General features: G+C 44.5%; 2 protein-coding genes across 5 annotated transcripts in view; both read right to left on the reverse strand.

Annotated features, from left to right (window-relative positions):
* The window catches only part of KIF16B (kinesin family member 16B), a 244,720-nt gene extending 227,273 nt beyond the window's left edge, over positions 1–17,447 (reverse strand). For 3 of the 4 annotated variants that reach the window (XM_069955207.1, XM_069955205.1, XM_069955209.1), the window contains exon 1: positions 17,009–17,447. In XM_069955207.1, coding sequence (XP_069811308.1) covers positions 17,009–17,055 — 47 coding nt within the window. In that variant the 5' untranslated portion in view covers positions 17,056–17,447. Of the gene's footprint in view, positions 1–2,745; positions 2,828–17,008 lie in introns of those variants that run through there. The other variant, XM_069955206.1, reaches the window with a different exon arrangement.
* LOC138774398 (eukaryotic translation initiation factor 4E-like) lies at positions 6,644–13,543 on the reverse strand. The gene is made up of 2 exons (XM_069955210.1): positions 13,498–13,543; positions 6,644–7,656 (listed from the first exon to the last, which is right to left on the reverse strand). The coding sequence occupies exons 1-2, from the start codon at positions 13,526–13,528 to the stop codon at positions 6,884–6,886; spliced, it is 804 nt and encodes a 267-aa protein (XP_069811311.1). The 5' UTR covers positions 13,529–13,543; the 3' UTR covers positions 6,644–6,883.
* Positions 17,448–17,654: the final 207 nt, after the last annotated feature.

Below are 17,654 nucleotides of genomic sequence, written 5' to 3' on the forward strand. Positions count from 1 at the left end.
GGTAAAAAAAAACAAAAAAAAAAAAACAGAAAAGCTAAGTACTGGTGGTACATTCCCTTTAAATAAACAGGATAGAAATTGAAAATTTTTGTACACACCTCAATGATATTTAAAAAATAATCCGCAATCCGTTTTTTCATCCGTTTTTTGCAGAAACATATGAAAAAAAACTGATGCATTTGTGTGCATCCGTTTTGATCCTTTTTCCATTGACTTCAATTGTAAAAAAAAACGGATCAAAACGGATCAGTTTTTTTGACGGACACAAAAACGTAGCTGACACTACTTTTGTGTCCATTAAAAAAAAATTGATCCGTTTTGATCCATTTTTTTTTATAATGGAAGTCAATGGAAAACGGATCAAAACGGATGCACACAAATGCATCTGTTTTTTGCAAAAAACGGATTGCAAGAACGCAGTGTGAACCTAGCCCAAGATAGGATGTTGGGAAGGACTTTTTCCCAATTTTTTTTTTTTTTTTTTTTTCTTTTAATCAAAACAATAGGGTTATAAGGTGAACATGATGGACTCTTGTCTGTTCTGCCCTGATCAGTTACGTAAGACTGAACAAAAACCTAATTTTCTCAAGCACTCTCAGAATATTAGAACATGGCGATGTTTCACACACCTTCTTCAAGGCTCTTATATTAGTGTTAACTTTTTATGTAAACTGTGTTCAAATGCTGGACGTGCCCTTTAAAGTTGTAACAGGTAGTAAGCTGTCATTATGGAAACACAGTACGTGAGAACCAGAGAGTCCTACATGATCAGGACTGTGAATGCCGCTTCTGTCTATTTCCTATGAACATTTCCCCATTTATTATCATGTACAATGAAGCAGCAGGTGATAGTTTTCTGGAACAATGAGTTTGCTTGTGGTTAATGATTACATAGAGGTTACTTACCAATGCCGGTCATGTCATTCTATCAGGATATTTATTATGCTATGGAAGTTACTTAAAGCAGATGAGTGATCCTCATTCAGATGGAGATATGTTGGACTTTCACTGAAGATTTTACCAATGTTAAACTAGTATTGGTTAAAGTGAATGTACATTGCTTTGTTTTTTGTTTTTTAACATGAATGGATGGGCGCCAGTACAGGGATGCCGCTGCCCCAGTCCTTTTTTTGAGCCGGCGCGAGGATGCTGGTACCACTGTCCTTTTTTTGAACCGTCACCTGGTTCCCAGTCTATTAACGAGCACCGGCCCGGCATTAAGCACTGGGGGCAGGCAGGCAGTGTGATGATCTCCGCTCCCCTCTGTGATGTGGCTACCCCAGCCCGTAGTACCCCTTTAATTAGCCGGGTGTGGTGATCTGGCTGAGAAAGCAGTTCAGAGCGGTGTCACGGTGTGGCCCCTCTCTCAACCCCCCTACCCATTCCGGTACATCCTGGGGCAGGAAGGGGTTAAAGGAGAGTGGTGGGAGTGTAACCTAGACAATGAGCTATCAACAATGGGAGGAAAAGGGCAGCATATCAGGAGAAGGAGACTAAATGAATGTATTTGGAGAACTTCGCACAGATATAACTATATTAGCCGAGATGGGAATACTTCTTTAGAGGCCTGCACCAGGCGACACATTCCCTTTAAAGAAAGGGTTTTTAATGCGCTAAAGGAGAAAATAATATACACATAATTTTACTAGTATCTAAAGCCATTCATGCGGCACACTGTAAGACATATGATTAGATGTAAAAGAGCATAACAACATCTAACAGAGAGAGAACAGGCTGCTGTATGGCGGCACACTCAGCAGTTTCTATGAAGCAGATCAGAGAGGAGAATACACAGGAAAGCACAATGTATTCATATGGGACTCTGCGCTAACCTAAGGCCACCTGTTCTTACCAATTAGAAAGTATCGAGTTTTGCATCCTGTGCATTTTTCTCAATGGTGCGCTCTCCTGATGTCATATTAATGTGAATTCTAATAAAGTACAAGCCAGTCCGGCTTTATAGGCAGCATATGTTTCACTCAGAGCTGCGCTCCCTTTGCGTTATTTGTTTACCGAGACTTGTCATAATGGGAGGATCCCGGGACACCAAAGCTCCTCAGCGTGGAGCAGCAGCTGTCACCGCGTTTCTATTAACCGCCAGATACTTCTGAAAACTGCTGATAATAGCGCGGTGGAGAAGAGCCCCGAACACTGCGGAAGGCTTTCATGTCTGTCAGATGAGCACAGCGGTGAAACAGGACTAAAGAGAACAACGGCTCCGTGGTGGAGCAGATGAAAGTCAGCGGCACAACCAGAATGAGACAGCTACTTGTAAACCCTTTAAGCCAAAACTTTAAGCCGCTTTCTAGGTGGGAAACAACAAAAGACGGAAGCGGTTTTGTAGGAAAATAGTTTGCAGCCTCACTAGGTAGATCCCTGCTATGCCCAATGTGAAGGCCGGATTACAGGTTGTGACTACACCACAAATCTACAGGTACGGAAATAATAGCAGTGTCACAGCCTTGCACGACTGACTTTTTCCTTTGAAGTCAATGGTAAAAATTCAGAGGAAATTTGAAACGCGTGGATGAGATTTTTAGAATCTACTACTATTGTAAATGGAGCAGATTTACCACAAGCAACATCCATACCAAAACAGCGTATCTATAGCAGGGGTAGGAAATCTTGGCTATCCAGAGGTTGCAAAACTACAACTCCCATTACGCCTGGACAGCCAAAGCTAAAGCTCATAAATGAGGGCAGTATAAACTAGTGACAGAAATGCTAAACAGATCAGTGTAGTACTTCCATCATTCTCTTCAGCCGTTCTCCTAATATGCAGGAGAATAGGATTCTTGCCACACCTCTCCCCCGCCCTCCAGCTGCTGATTGACAGTTGACTGCCTATACACAGCAAGGATAGATAACTGCCAATCAGCTTCTCATGAATATCCAGGACTACTGAGCTCATGCATTTAATGGAGAGGACTACTAAACTACTAGGAGATCTCAGAGTCAGCTGCACAGAACAATGTAAGTGATACATCATTCTGTTCAGCTTCTCTGTCACTAGTTTATGCTTCCCTGACATAGGACACCATAAACCTACTGACAGAGTTTCTCTAACTTTTTTTACTTTTTATTTTGTGATCAGATAACACTTTAAAGTCTATAGTTATATATTAACCTTACTACATACACATTACAAGAGCCAACAAAATTATGGTGGTACTAGACAGTGTGGTATCCTGTTGCACTTGGAAGAAGCGTTCATACCACCCTAATAAGTGTGGTGTGTAGGGTCAGCCACGATGCACACAGTACTGTATTGCCAGTCACATACCTTAGAAGAAAAGCAGGCCAGAGGCTCTCACTCTTAGCACACTGAGTGGAAACACAATAACACGTTGCTGATAATGTTGGCGGCCACTGCATATGTACAAAATATTTTGGTTTGTGGTATTTTTAGGGTCGGTGGAGTTTTCTTTCCCTCTGGGTATAGCAGCAGACTCAATCAAGTAACCAAAAACTCTCTCAAAAATGTTACATTTCAATATATTTTAAAATGATACTGCTACCCCCTGCGGGCAAGTCCCCCTTCCGAGATGCTGTTGGAAAATACCTTGCAAGGGGGCTTCTGTGTCTTTAGTTAGGCAAAATCCATTGGTTTATAGGTGTCACAGAGGCAGGGCTTTTCAGGCTTGGTGCCCCCATCCCTCCTTGGTCTATGGTTTTTTAACCACATACCCCTGATCCAAATCCTGTGCCGGCCACGCAATCCAGCTGGGATTTAACCAGTAGATAAATATTTTACTACCTCAACATGCCGCTGTAACATGTAACACAGAACATAGGGCCCGTATGGAATCTAGATCAGGCCTGGATGGTGTAGCAGGCTAATGTGTGATTGGGGGCGTGATTTAAAACCATGGGCTGAGGTGGGACATGGGTTGTTCAAAGGCCAAAAGATACAAAAAGAGAGTCTGTAGATACATTTACCGTACAGGCCGGGAGCTTCCTAACACATACAGTAAATGTACACTGCTATGGCAATATACGCAGTGCCCACGATACGCATGGATGCCTCACACTTACTCATCCTGACTGTGGCAGGAAAATTAATCCACAGTTTTGAGAACGAGCGAAGCAATGAACCAAAACATATGAGCGACCAACTAAGAACTCCATAGAGAGAAAACACTAAAATGTCAGACACCAAAATAAATTAAGAATACCTGTCTACTGGGGATAAGACGCCTTTAAGACGTACGGAAATATGACATGAAGCGGTGTCCTGTCACAGTCACTGACTGGCTGAGCGACCAGTGTATCAGCCGGGTTGTGACATCCCAGAGCAGCAATCCAGCAGAGGAGAGACAAGGGAAGGAGTGAGTTGGTGTAGTTTTTGGTTTGTTTGTTTTTATGTCCCCCATTCACACACACCTGATGTTAGAATTTTTTTTTCCCGTGGCCGGGCTTCTACTTTATTGAGCAGAAGGAGCTGAGCAGAACAACATACATGTAAAGTAGCCAAGTGGGCGGGTCTACTCAGATTGACAGCTACCCACTTGTATAAATGTGCATATAAAGAGCTGTCAATCACCAAGCAAGACCGCCCATTTGACTACTTACCCCATAAAGTGCAAAGTGGTCACGTGGATGATCCTACTCACTGCCTGACAGCTCTCTATACATGATGACTTATACTGAGCTGCCTGGGTAGGAATGCCCACATGACTACTTGGGCAAAAATGAACTGAAATTTACATCACACAACGTCTTTTTTTAGGCAAAATAACGGCCATTGTTTGATAATGACGGCCATAAGTCATGTTTATTATCATTATTGAAAACCATCATTGTAAAATAAAGGCTGTTATTTTAAAAATAACTTTTATTTTGCATAAAAAGATGTTGTGTGAACAGAGCCTTAAAGGAGAAGGCCGCACAGGGGGGATTTTTGGCAGAGTGCTGGCGAGGGGAGAGGATGAAAGAAGTAACATGCTCTCATCTCCCCTGCTCCAGCACTGGTGCCAGTATCCTGCAGCTCTGGTCCTCCGGTCCTGAATGCTTCTGGGTGAGGACCTGGGACTTGACGTGTTAGGCCGAGGCTAAAACCCACTATGGCCACTGACTGGCTGAACGGGCCTAACATATGTCCCAGGTCTCCACTCAGACCCAGTAGAAGCCAGGACCAGAGCTGCGGGATACCAGCACCAGGGAAGTGAGCGCATGTTAATTCTTTTATCCTCCCCCTCCCCAGCACTCTGCCAAATATCACCCCAGCCTGGAGTTCTCTTTTAAATAGACAACCATGATATGAATGCCCCAGACATCAGGATCATTTCCAAAGCGCTTGGATTAGATGTGTTACCATCTCATTCCCTTTGCTGTTTCTGTACTGTCTCATGTGAACACACCCTGAAGCACAGTGTGTGTGTTTGCTTTGTGGCTAGGCTTGTATAATTGTATTAGCTACAGATATGTACTACGGTGTCCAGACTCCAGCTTTTGTCCGCAGGCTTATGAGGGTGGATGGTGGAGTTTGCAGAGAATGACACGTCTCCTATCAGCAACAGAGGGGGAGATTTATCAAACTGGTGCAAAGTAGAACTGGCTCAGTCGCCCCTAGCAACCAATCAGATTCCACTTTCCATTCTTTACAGACTCTTTGGAAAATGAAAGGTGGAATCTGATTGGTTGCTAGGGGCAACTGAGCCAGTTCTACTTTGCACCATGTTTGATAAATCTCCCCCAGAGTGTCTCTTCTCCAGGTTACGGATCTCAGCGTCTCATTGTATCTCAGTAGGGAGAGGATAAACCTAATCTCTGAAGGAAACCGTATACATACTTGGCTCTCCACTCATATCAGTACTACAGAAGTATTTCCTCTAAAAGCGAAATCATCCTCAGAAAATGATCTATTGTTTAAATCAAAATTTTATGTTAAAAATACCATATATATATTTTTTACATTTTTGGTGATTTTTTTTTTTATTTTCCATTTTACTGTTTTGCCACTAAGCCTAAAACTGAAGGCCCTATTACACTGAACAATATCTAGGACCTCTCGGCTTAGCGCTTGATTCCTCCATGTTCCCCACTCGCTGTTGGTGTTATTACATGCTCCGACAGCGATCGGGGAGCTGCCTGGTTGGCCCATAGGGGAGAGCAGCGGTCTGCTGCCGCTGCTCCTATTGCGTGGGGTGGCGTCCAACTGACAGCATTATGCCTACAGGGAACCTGCGCAGCCATCCCTCCAGCCTCTGGCACTGCTGGGTAGAAGTATATACATGGTAGGCCTGGGGCCTTCAGGAGACCCCCCCCCCCCCCAGTTGCCATGGATACCAAACAGCAGCCAGTGAACTCATTGTTGGACTGCCAATGGGGTAAAAGATGGCGGCTGATATGTAATATGCCACAATTATAATTTGACTAAAGCATGTAAGGGGTAAAACTATCTACAATGGAGCTTTTTTTTTTTTTTTTTTTTTTTTTTAATAACCAAAGCAAAAAAAAAATAAAAAATTAAAAAACCAAAAGTTAGACTATTACTAAGGAATAAGGGATGCTATTATGAGAAAAGAAAATTCAATTACGTTTAAGAAACCCCTGATACAGGTCACCGCTTCTACTGAAATGAATAAACCTGTAGCAAAGCTTTATATTGGTATTGAAAATAAAACTATTGAATTAAAGAAGGTTTCTAAACACACAAAATTACACTTTTATTCAACCAATTTGCGTTATTATAACTTATTCTTCCAAAAAGAAAACAAATAAAAATAAAATGTGAGGGAATTTGAACACGGCAGAAGACATAGGCGAAGTCTTAGCAATATTGAGGTGGAATCTTCAATGCCGTCCACGCTGCTATTGTAGAGACTTTGGTGCAGCTCCCAAGTGGCCGTTATTGATGGAAGAAAGCTCAGAGGACGTCTCCTTAAACAACAAATCTATTCTTGGTGGTGGAGCCGCTCCTAGTAGCCGAGTCTTCATGGGAGTGGTATACAATCCCTACTTCTGGGGAGAGTCCCAGCCTTTCCTTGTAAACGCTCCCTATATGTATAATGGCTTCCGTGTTGTCACAGTCAGTAGTCCAGACGGCTATTTTATATCCTTTCCGTCTAACATTGACGACAGCTCCACAGACCTCATTGCCGTGACCACCAAAGGACTCTCCGATGAGGCACATGAGCGTGTCCAACCAGAGGCGATCTAAATCCTTTGTTCTTTGCCATATGTTCAAAGTGAGCAGCCATCTTCCTCCACGCTTATTCTTTTCATCCTCCCACATGGGCTCAATCCCATCCTTAAAGAGTGAATAGTCACAACCTGGCTTTAAGGTACTAGGCAACTTGATATGATAGTAAAGTGCCCAAAAATCTTCAATTGTGTCAACCTTTGAGATGAGACGCAGGTTGGCCTGCCAGGTTTTGCCCTTGACATTTTCATACCACCACATGGTCCACGTGTGCTGTAGTGGATGCTTTATGTACGGCCCGGGGTTCACAATTTCCTGTCCAGTCTCTGTTTTTTCTTCTTTTTGGATATTAACAGTTTTTCTTTCTGTGGTTGCCATTGTAGATAGATGTGACGGCACAGCAGCGTTGGTGGGGAAGAGGCAGTTGGTTGGTTTGTGGTGTGTCATGTGACGTCTGGCAGTTTCTGGGCTCGCATGGCTCTGCACGGCTACTGCTGCCATGACTTGCAGTCCTGTCACGTGTATAAGTGGTCAGTAACACATTGTTTTAATAAAGTTATATTACTTTATAGGCCAGTTTCACATGTAACGGATCCGCAGTAGATTTCACGCTGCAAATTCACAGCGAAATCCGCTACAGATCCCTTGCCTGTCATTTTCAATGCAAATACATAATCGCAGCGGAACTGACATCCCGCTACTAGTATGTGACAGCCTCCTTAACCCCAGCCGACCGCTGCATACATAACCTGCTCCACAACCCAGCTTGCTTTGGGGGCGCCCAGTGTCTGGACGCCCCGCTCAGCCAATCAGTGTGGGATCCGCAGCAGATCTGTTACCTTTGTAACTATTACATGAAACGATTATCGGCCGTATTCGTTGCTGTCGTTTGTCTTTAAACATGTTGAAAGTCAAACAACAAATATAGCAGAGATCTGCTGCCGACGCTCCGTGGGATCTGCTCACTGCCGCCAGGGAACGAGGAGCGCTCGTTTGCTCCTTTCTGTCACCCCACGTAATACAGGCTTTAGGGTATGTTCACACAGAGTAAAAGTGGCGGAGGCCATGCCTGGCATGTCAATTCTATAAGCGGCGAGTGGAGACGTGTGTCATCGCATTGACACACTGAGGCAGGCAGGATTCTGAGCAGAGTCTGCGGGGGGGGGGGGGGGGGGCTCAGCGCAGAATTTCACCATTTTTACTCAGTGTGAACATACCCTTAATGTATAGCTGTTGTTTTTTTTATTTACTTAGATAAAGTATCTTGTAGGCTGTCTCTCGCTATAGTACAGCGCTGCAGCCTCCCCACAGTATCACCATTCACTGTGCTAAAAGAGCAAGCAGTGATGGCACTCACCACTAGGGGCATAAACCTAAAAAAACAGCATCAGTTTGTAGGTACAGGATGGAACTGCAGATCCACATAATGCAGCAGCGTAGTACAACAGGCTAGAATAGAGAAGCAGGGCTGCTGTCAAGAGGACTGTGTGGTCACATGACAGCAATGGGGAAGGGGGGTGTTCAGCATGGACCAATCAGGAAGTGAGAAACACTGAGCTGTGCAGGAGGACAGTGACAGAAACTTTATATACAGCAGTGTGTATAGCTGAGTGTAAGTGCAAGCGCATTATAGCAGCAGTGTGTACAGCTGAGTGTGAGTGCAGGCACATTATAGCAGCAGTGTGTATAGCTGAGTGTTACTGCAGGCACATTAATGCAGCAGTGTGTATAGCTGAGTGTGAATGCAGGCACATTATAGCAGCAGTGTGTATAGCTGAGTGTGAATGCAGGGACAGTATAGCAGCAGTGTGTATAGCTGAGTGTAAGTGCTGGCACATTATAGCTGGAACGGAGAGAATGGGAAACACAAGGGCTGACAGACTGCAGGGAGCATGAAGGAATAAGCAGGACATATGTGGGCACATGCTGGCAGCACTTTCTGTCTGGGAGAGTGGGATTACAGCTATGGGGAGATTACCTCCACAGTCCTGTCCCCTGATGTAAGCCCCGGCCTGAAGTGGATCTGCTATGATTTGGAAGGTGAGGGAGACTTCCTGGGTCAGAATACTGGGATGTAGACCCGCTGTGCAGACCATGCCCCTCCCCCGCTCCCACCCAGTACTGGGAGCTTTTAAACCAACGCAATGCTCTTAATTAGAGATGAGCGAACCTGGAGCATGCTCGAGTCGATCCAAACCCGAACTTTCGGCATTTGATTAGCGGTGGCTGCAGAACTTGGATAAAGCCCTAAGGCTATGTGGAAAACATGGATATAGTCATTGGCTGTATCCATGTTTTCCAGACAACCTTAGAGCTTTATCCAACTTCAGCAGCCCCAGCTAATCAAATGCTGAACGTTCGGGTTCGGATCGACTCGAACCCGAACCCGGTTCGCTCATCTCTACTCTTAATCCAAGTTACAATTTTGAAAACCTGTTAGCTCTCTTATTGCAAAACAATCTTAATCCAAGGTACCACAATGTGTGTATATATCTCCGGAGTGTCCCTTTAAGATCTGAGGACCGTGACCACAGGGAAGCACGATGTCATCATCAGAGGATCAAGGGTGTACCATTCCCCAAACCATCTCCACCAACCTGATCTGCTGGCAGGAAGGGTTCCCCGATTTATGATGACACGAGTGATGAATATGGTGTATATTAGGTATACTAGACATCGTTATTATTATTAAATGTTCACATCATTTGTCTGCTGACCGCAGCCTTTACTATGGGGGTTACTAACCTTGCTGTGATATCTCATTGGGCAGATTACCAAGTGTGCTCGGTGCCCTCCATCTCTTATTAACCAGAAGCAAATATTGAAGAAGTCAAATTATTCATATGTTGCCTCCAAGGCTGATGTGTTTGTGACTTGTGTCATGTGCTGCTGTGTGTTCATCCGCCAAAGGAAGGTACTATGATTGTATGGGGCAGCTTGGGCACCTTCTCAAAACCTCTAGAAGAATCCAAAATGTCATCACTTTGCGGCTTCATTCCCCAAACTTTCAGCATTAAAGACGTCTACAGAATGTCTATGACTAATTTAAAGGGGTTGTCCAGGGAGCCACCCCGAGACTCACCTCAAGTATTTCCATTCCATGTTGTGATAGCATCATAGCACTATTGCCATTGGGAGTGGGGGTGCTGGATTGCCCACATGCAATGATTGAGATATACACCTGCCCCCTCCTCGCGCCTTTGAAAATATACTTGCAAGACATGGAAATACAGGAAGTGTGAGTAATCCCCGGACAACCCCTTTAAATCCTACTTTTATTATACTAGAAAGAAGAGTCTTCTTTTTCACAGTGTCATTCTTGTAGCCCTATTTACTTGAAGAAAGTTGCACACGGTTACGGCATGCTGCCATCTATTCCATGCTATTTCTTACGGGAATACTTAAAGGGGAAAAAAAACTGTAAAAGAATATAGAGTCTCTGAGATAAAAATCACATAGAAGTGACACAATTACTAGATAAACTGCCTCTACTGCGCTGCCTACAAGGATATGAAATTCAGATTTTCTACGCACAATGCTGACAGAATATAAAGTAGATCAGCCATTACCAGGAAGGCTTATAATAGAGACATTATGCAACACTGAAAGGACCTGGAAGATGACCAGACATCAGGTACAGGGACTGCCTGCAAGGAGGAGGGTTTTTTAGGCATATTACACTAATGGCCTAATGGATAGATCATCAATATTTCATCTGCAAAGTGCTGAAAATCGGCCACCCACCAATCAGCTCCGTGTAATAGGACTGGCAGCAGCAGACCACCACTGACTTCAACTGGCAGCCCGAACAATCTAAGAATTGTTCGGGCAGCTCCTCCTGCTGCTCCCAGCTCGCTCTAAGGGGCCTATTCCACGGAGCGATAATCAGCCCAATTTGGCCGATTATCGCTCTGTGTAATTTATACAACGATCAGCTGATGACAACGATCATCAGCTGATCGTTGATATAGGTTTAAACCTATAATTGTCGGGTGCCGACCGTGCATCGCTACGTGTAATAGAGGTGTGCGGCCGGCAGCTGACGATATACATTACCTATCCAGGCTGCAGGGCTCCTCTTGCGGTCTTCTTTTCCCCAGGTCCTGCGCGCGTCAGCTTCAGAGCGGCCTGTCTGAGCTGACAGGCCGCTCAGCCAATCACTGGCCGGGACCGCCGCGGCTAGTGATTGGATGAGCAGCCTGTCAGGGAACACAGGCCGCTCTGAAGCTGGAGCGCGCGAGATCCGGGGAGAAGACCGCAAGAGGAGCCCTGCAGCCTGGATAGGTAATGTACAAAGTTAAGCAATGCCTGCAAGGACATCGGTAACGATGTCCATGCAGCCCTTGTTAAATGATAACCGAGCTGTGTAATAGGCCCAGTAAAGGAGCGCTGATCTAGGAGATCGGCGCTCGTTTACAGTTATTATCGGGCCCCCATCGGCTCGTGTAATAACACCCAAAGACCCCAACCATTAAATCTAAAGTGTTTTGGCTCCTAAAAATACCTGTCTGCCAAACTATCGCCTGTCCAGCAGTTATCTCTCCCATCTTCCCATACAAACAAGCTGTTTGAGAACAAGGTTCCATTGCACCGACCCCTAAGTGTAAAATAATAAACATTATACATACCTTGTCCACGCTCCCCGGTGTTCTTCTAGCTTCTTCCCACAGCTGCAACTGGAACTTCTGAGCGGCCAGTCTCTTAAGTGACAGGCCGCTCAGCCAATCCCTGGCCGAGACGGGATACCGCCACAGCCAGTGATTGGCTAAGTGGCCTGTGACTGCAGAGACCAGCTCTGAAGTCCCAGCAGCGGCTATGGGTAGGGGGAAAAAGCTATAAGAAAGCCGATGAGCGAGGACATGCACGTATAAAGTTCACTATTTTTTTTTTTAACATTCATCAGCCGTGCGTCTCTATTACACATACGCCGATGATTTTTTGAGCATGTTGAAAGACCACGATCAGCTGATGATTGTTTCTTCAGCTGATTCCTGTTTTTATTATGGTGTATTAACAGAGAGAGAGATTTATCTGACAGATTGTTTGAAGCCAAAGCCAGGTATGGATTTGAAAAGGATTTCCTTTATGACCTGTTCTCTGTTTATAGTCTAAACAAACCAAAAATAAAGTGCCCTAAAGGTAGGTAATCTGGATGGTTCAAATACCAAAACAATTTTATAAGGGCCAAAAGCCCAGATCACATCCAGTAAACCTACCACTAAGTAAAACGTAACTTTTAATAACTTTCAAATAGAAATAATAAGTATAAAGTTGTGCTCATTAAAATCACAGAGCTTCCATAACCTTCTACAGTGAATCAACCTATATCTGTATAGTCATAGTAGCTGCAGACTACTGACTACCTCGTAGTATATTACTATCTAACTGGGCTATGAAAGCAATGAATTTAAAATCAACCGCACAGCCCCTCAACTAGTTTCACCCACACATGGGCTTCATCAGGAGCCCTCCTCCTGATGAAGCCCATGTGTGGGTGAAACTAGTTGAGGGGCTGTGCGGTTGATTTTAAATTCATTGCTTTCATAGCCCAGTTAGATAGTAATATACTACGAGGTAGTCAGTAGTCTGCAGCTACTATGACTATACAGATATAGGTTGATTCACTGTAGAAGGTTATGGAAGCTCTGTGATTTTAATGAGCACAACTTTATACTTATTATTTCTATTTGAAAGTTATTAAAAGTTACGTTTTACTTAGTGGTAGGTTTACTGGATGTGATCTGGGCTTTTGGCCCTTATAAAATTGTTTTGCTGTTTATAGTCTGTTCCTGGCTTTGGTTTAATAAATCTGTCAGATAAATCTCTCTGTGTAAAACAAACCATTAGGCCATGTTGACACGGCGTATAACAACGGCCGTTCTGTGTTCCGGCCAATGTTACTGAAGATCATCCCAGTCGGCACTGCAGTATCGGCTGGATGATCTTCATTTCTAGTAAATTTCTGGTGAATTTGGGATCCTAAATTACCGCTGCACACAATGAAGCATGCGGACGTGTGTGAACTGACAATTCAATGAATAGCGGGCACAGAAAACTGACATGTCAGTTTTTCGTAGGGATGGAATCCCAGTCGGAGCGTATACTACGTGCATATGCCCTGGCCGGGATTCTATTCATTCAAATACAACGTACAGTATGTTTAGCATAAATCACGGCCGTTATTGCAAATTGCAACTATGGCAGTGATTTATGCTAAACATACATTGTGTGAACATGGCCTTACACAGATCGATAATCGGCCTGATTGGGCGGATTATCGTTCCGTGTAATAGAGCCTTAAAACGTATGGGAAGTCAACAGGAGTCAATGACTGAAGCCCTATACATAATTACCATCACGTCTAGACAGACAGAGAGAAGGCATAAAGAAAGCAGCATTAAACCCTATGGGGGAGATTTATGAAACATGGTGTAAAGTCAAACTGGCTCAGTTGCCCCTAGCAACCAATCAGATTCCACCTTTCATTCCCCACAGACTCTTTGGAAAATGAAAGATGGAATTTGATTGGTTGCTAGGGGCAACTGAGCCAGTTTCACTTTACACCATGGGGGAGATTTATCAAACATGGTATAAAGTGAAACTGGCTCAGTTGCCCCTAGCAACCAATCAGATTCCATCTTTCGTTTTCCAAAGAGTCTGTAAAGAATGGAAAGTGGAATCTGATTGGTTGCTAGGGGCAACTGAGCCAGTTTCACTTTACACCATGTTTGATAAATCGTGAAGGCCTTTCATAAATCAGGATTTAGAATGTGACTGCCATGTATCCATGTTTTCCCAGACTCCCTCGTGCTGCATCCAACCGGCAATCAAATGGAATTGCAGATTGTTGAATATTTGCAGTGGAAATGTTCCATAGCTATTTGGACCCATGTGAACTTCCCCTAAATATACAAGTAATCCCCCTCTATGTAGCCTGCCTCGTCTTCACCAGAATTTACTTCCTCGCCTGCTGACATCCTGGCAGCTGTTGTTTGCTTTTCGCTCACGTTCCTGGGATGCTTACTGTCTGCTCAGTATTTAGGTGTCTGTACCAACTGTGTCAGTCTCACCAGTGAGCGCCGGTCTCCATTACACCTAATAGGTTTAACATATTTACCGGAATTAGCTGTAATTCAGTGCAGTTACTTATCGAGAGTTAGGGTCCTATTACACGGAGCGATTTTTAATGATTAACGATAAACGATCGCAAACGAGATTGTTTATCATTAACCTTAAATCGTTCACCATATTACACAGAACGATAGCCGTTAGTTAGGATCGTTGCTACGATCGTTTAGGGGCCTATTCCACGAAGCGATAATCGGCCGAATCGCTCCATGGAATAGAGACAACGATCAGCCAATGATTGTGTCATCGGCTGATCGTTTATTTAGGGGGAAACCTCAAATCATCGGGCACCAACTGCGCATCGCTGCGTGGAATAGCGATGCACAACGGGCGACCGACGATTCCTTTTAAAAAAGTAAAAAAGTTCTGGGTAAAGAGTACGGCTGAAAGCCCCCCATCTCACTGCAGGAGGCAGCCTACATAGACTAAGGGCCCTATTCCACCGGACGATTATTGTTCAGATTATCGTTAAATCGTTCAAATCTAAACGATAATCATTCGGTCGAAATGCAGTTAATGATTAACAACCGAACAAGAGATCGTTGATCGCTTTATAAGACCTGGACCTATTTTTATCGTTACTCGTTCGCAAAACGTTCGCATTGAATAAGACGTCGTTCGGTCGTTCGCAGTAGATATGAACGCAATAGCGAAGAAATAGCAAAGAAAAAACGATCGCAAATACGATCATAAGTAAAGATTATCGTTCCATGAAAATGAGTGAACATTTTCAGGTCTTTCGCAAGATCGTCCGGTAGAATACGGCCCTTATTATAGACTCTGTCTCCTGCAATGGGACGGAAGAGCAGTACCTCTTGCAACCTGAGGACATGTGTGGCGCTATTTTTCCATGAAAGTCTACAATACATTTGGAATAAAGTATTTTGCAAAAGAACCAGTAATATTGCAGATGATGATGTGAAACATCTGATCGCCCCCCGTACTGCTAGTAAACATTTCCCCTGCAGCAGTATTCTTGTCTTAGGCCAGGGGTAGGGAACCTTGGCTCTCCAGATGTCGCAAGAAGTAGTGTATTCTTCCCAGTCTGACACAGTGCTCTCTGCTGCCACCTCTGTCTATGTTAGGAACTGTCCAGGGCAGGAGAGGTTTTCTTTGGGGATTTGCTGCTGCTCTGAACAGTTCCTGACATGGACAGAGGTGGCAGCAAAGAGCAGCATCTCAGCTTGGAAAGGAAACTCTACTTCCTGCGGGACATACAGCAGCTGATAAGTACTGTAAGGGAACCTGTCACCAAGACAATGCTACCTGATCTATCGCCACCATGTTATAGAGCAGGAAGAACTGAGCAGATTGATATGTATCTTCGTGGGAAAAGACTCAGTATAACTTGTAACATATTGATTGAAATCTCTGATCATTCTGTGGTAAGGAGTCCAGTGGGCGGAGTCACAATGGCCTGGACTCTTCAACATGGAATCAATAAATTACAACTTACACTGAATCTTTTCGCATACAGATATATATCAATCCGCTCAGCTCCTCCTGCTCTATAACATGACGCCCATAGCTTAGGTAGCATCTTCATGGTGAAACATTCCCTTTAAATAGAAATAATTTACAAATATAACTTATATACTCTCTAACTTTCACACCAGTTCATCTAAAAACATTTTTTTTCCTCCAGAGTACCCCTTTAAGGTGGCTATATACCTTCAATAACTATCAACCGAACACACCGGCTTATCCCTCCAAGAACAAAACGATCCATCATCATCATCCGTCAGGAGGCTCCCATACATCTTACACCGTTGGCAGTACCCAGCGGCAGATTAATCTGACTTCAGTATAATGTGTATGGGCACCTAGGGGTTGTCCAGTGAAAATGTTTTTCTCTTAAATCAACTAGTTTCAGACAGTTATATAGATTTGTAATTTACTTCTATTTAAAAAATATGAAGTCTTCCCATACTTATCAGCTGCTGTATGTCCTGCAGGAAATTTTTTTCGTTCAGTCTGACACATTGCTCTCTGCTGACATCTCTGTCCGCGACAGGAACTGTACAGAGCAGGAGAAGTTTTCTATGGGAATTTGCTGCTGGACAGTTCCTGTCTCGCACAGAGGTGGCAGCAGAGAGCACTGTGTCAGACTGAAAAGAATCCACCACTTCTTCAGGACATACAGCAGCAAATAAGTATGGGAAGAGTTAAGATTTTTAAATAGAAGTAAATTACAGATCTATATAACTTCCTAAAACCAGTTGATTTGAAAGAAAAAGATTTTCTCTGGAGTACCCCTTTAAATGCCTCCATTTAAAGGGGTACTCCAGAGAAAATCTTTTTCTTTCAAACAGGGCGTCACATAGACGGAGGGTTGCCTTCACGATACAATCACTTTAACTACTGTCTTACGTTTCGCACACGCCATGGGGTGACTTTGGCTGCGACACAGGTCATGTGACCAGCGATCGCAGTGTCGGTGTTGCATTGATGCTAAGTACATGGAGTCCCTCAAGCAGACTATGACACAAAATCTGAGATATCTTTCTAGTAACAGGACGCGGCCATCACAACGCCATTCAGTGACACGGCGATATCTGGCGGGGTGATCGGTGAATGACCCTGTAGGCCTGGCCACCTCCTTCTCCGAGCACGTACGTGAATACGAGGACCGGCTATAGGTGGACGCCAGAAGCGATAATAATATTATATAAGCAGTGAATGGCGCAGAGGCACATAGGACGCATACAGTAACATCACATCTAGGTGTGGTCTTACCTGCGGTTCATGGGGCGCACTCGCACTGCCACCTTGACGGACGCCATGTTTCATGCCTGTGCTGTGCCCGGCTCACTGGTGAGCACCACAACCTGCAGCAGCAAAGTTGATGAGAGGACAGAGGAACCTCCTACAATGAGTCAGGGTGACTGGGCATCTAGCAGGACAGCTCTGCTCTACTAGCAGCTCCAGGGACTGGCACTGATGGGCACAGGTCACGTGGGAAGCCCCTGCACTACTGTCTGCACCCCTGTTGCATGCTCAGCAAGCTTCACTCTTGCCACCTTATGTTGTTTTCACAGGCTGCAGCCATAAACATAACCCCAGCTGCCGCATTAAAGACTCACACTCTAAATTTGGGCCACCCGGCTGTCAATCAGGGCTCCCGGCTACTACAGGGAAGGGAAGCGTATGGGAGAAGCGGCCAAGGGGCGATAGCTCCGCCCCCAACACCTCACTCTAGTGACGTCACGGCACAGACCAGACTCAGTGAGTCATGTGACGCTGGCGGCCGCGTCGCAATGCTTTGTGGGACGTGTAGTTCTTGTCACAGAAGAATCCTTCAGCTGCTATGAACGTCTGGACCACAAGTCCCAGCATTCAGTCCTTTGGTGACAGTGACAGAAGTTACCGGGGCTAATAATCA

The sequence above is a fragment of the Dendropsophus ebraccatus genome, chromosome 15 (genome assembly GCF_027789765.1).
Source record: "Dendropsophus ebraccatus isolate aDenEbr1 chromosome 15, aDenEbr1.pat, whole genome shotgun sequence".
Taxonomy (NCBI): domain Eukaryota; kingdom Metazoa; phylum Chordata; class Amphibia; order Anura; family Hylidae; genus Dendropsophus; species Dendropsophus ebraccatus.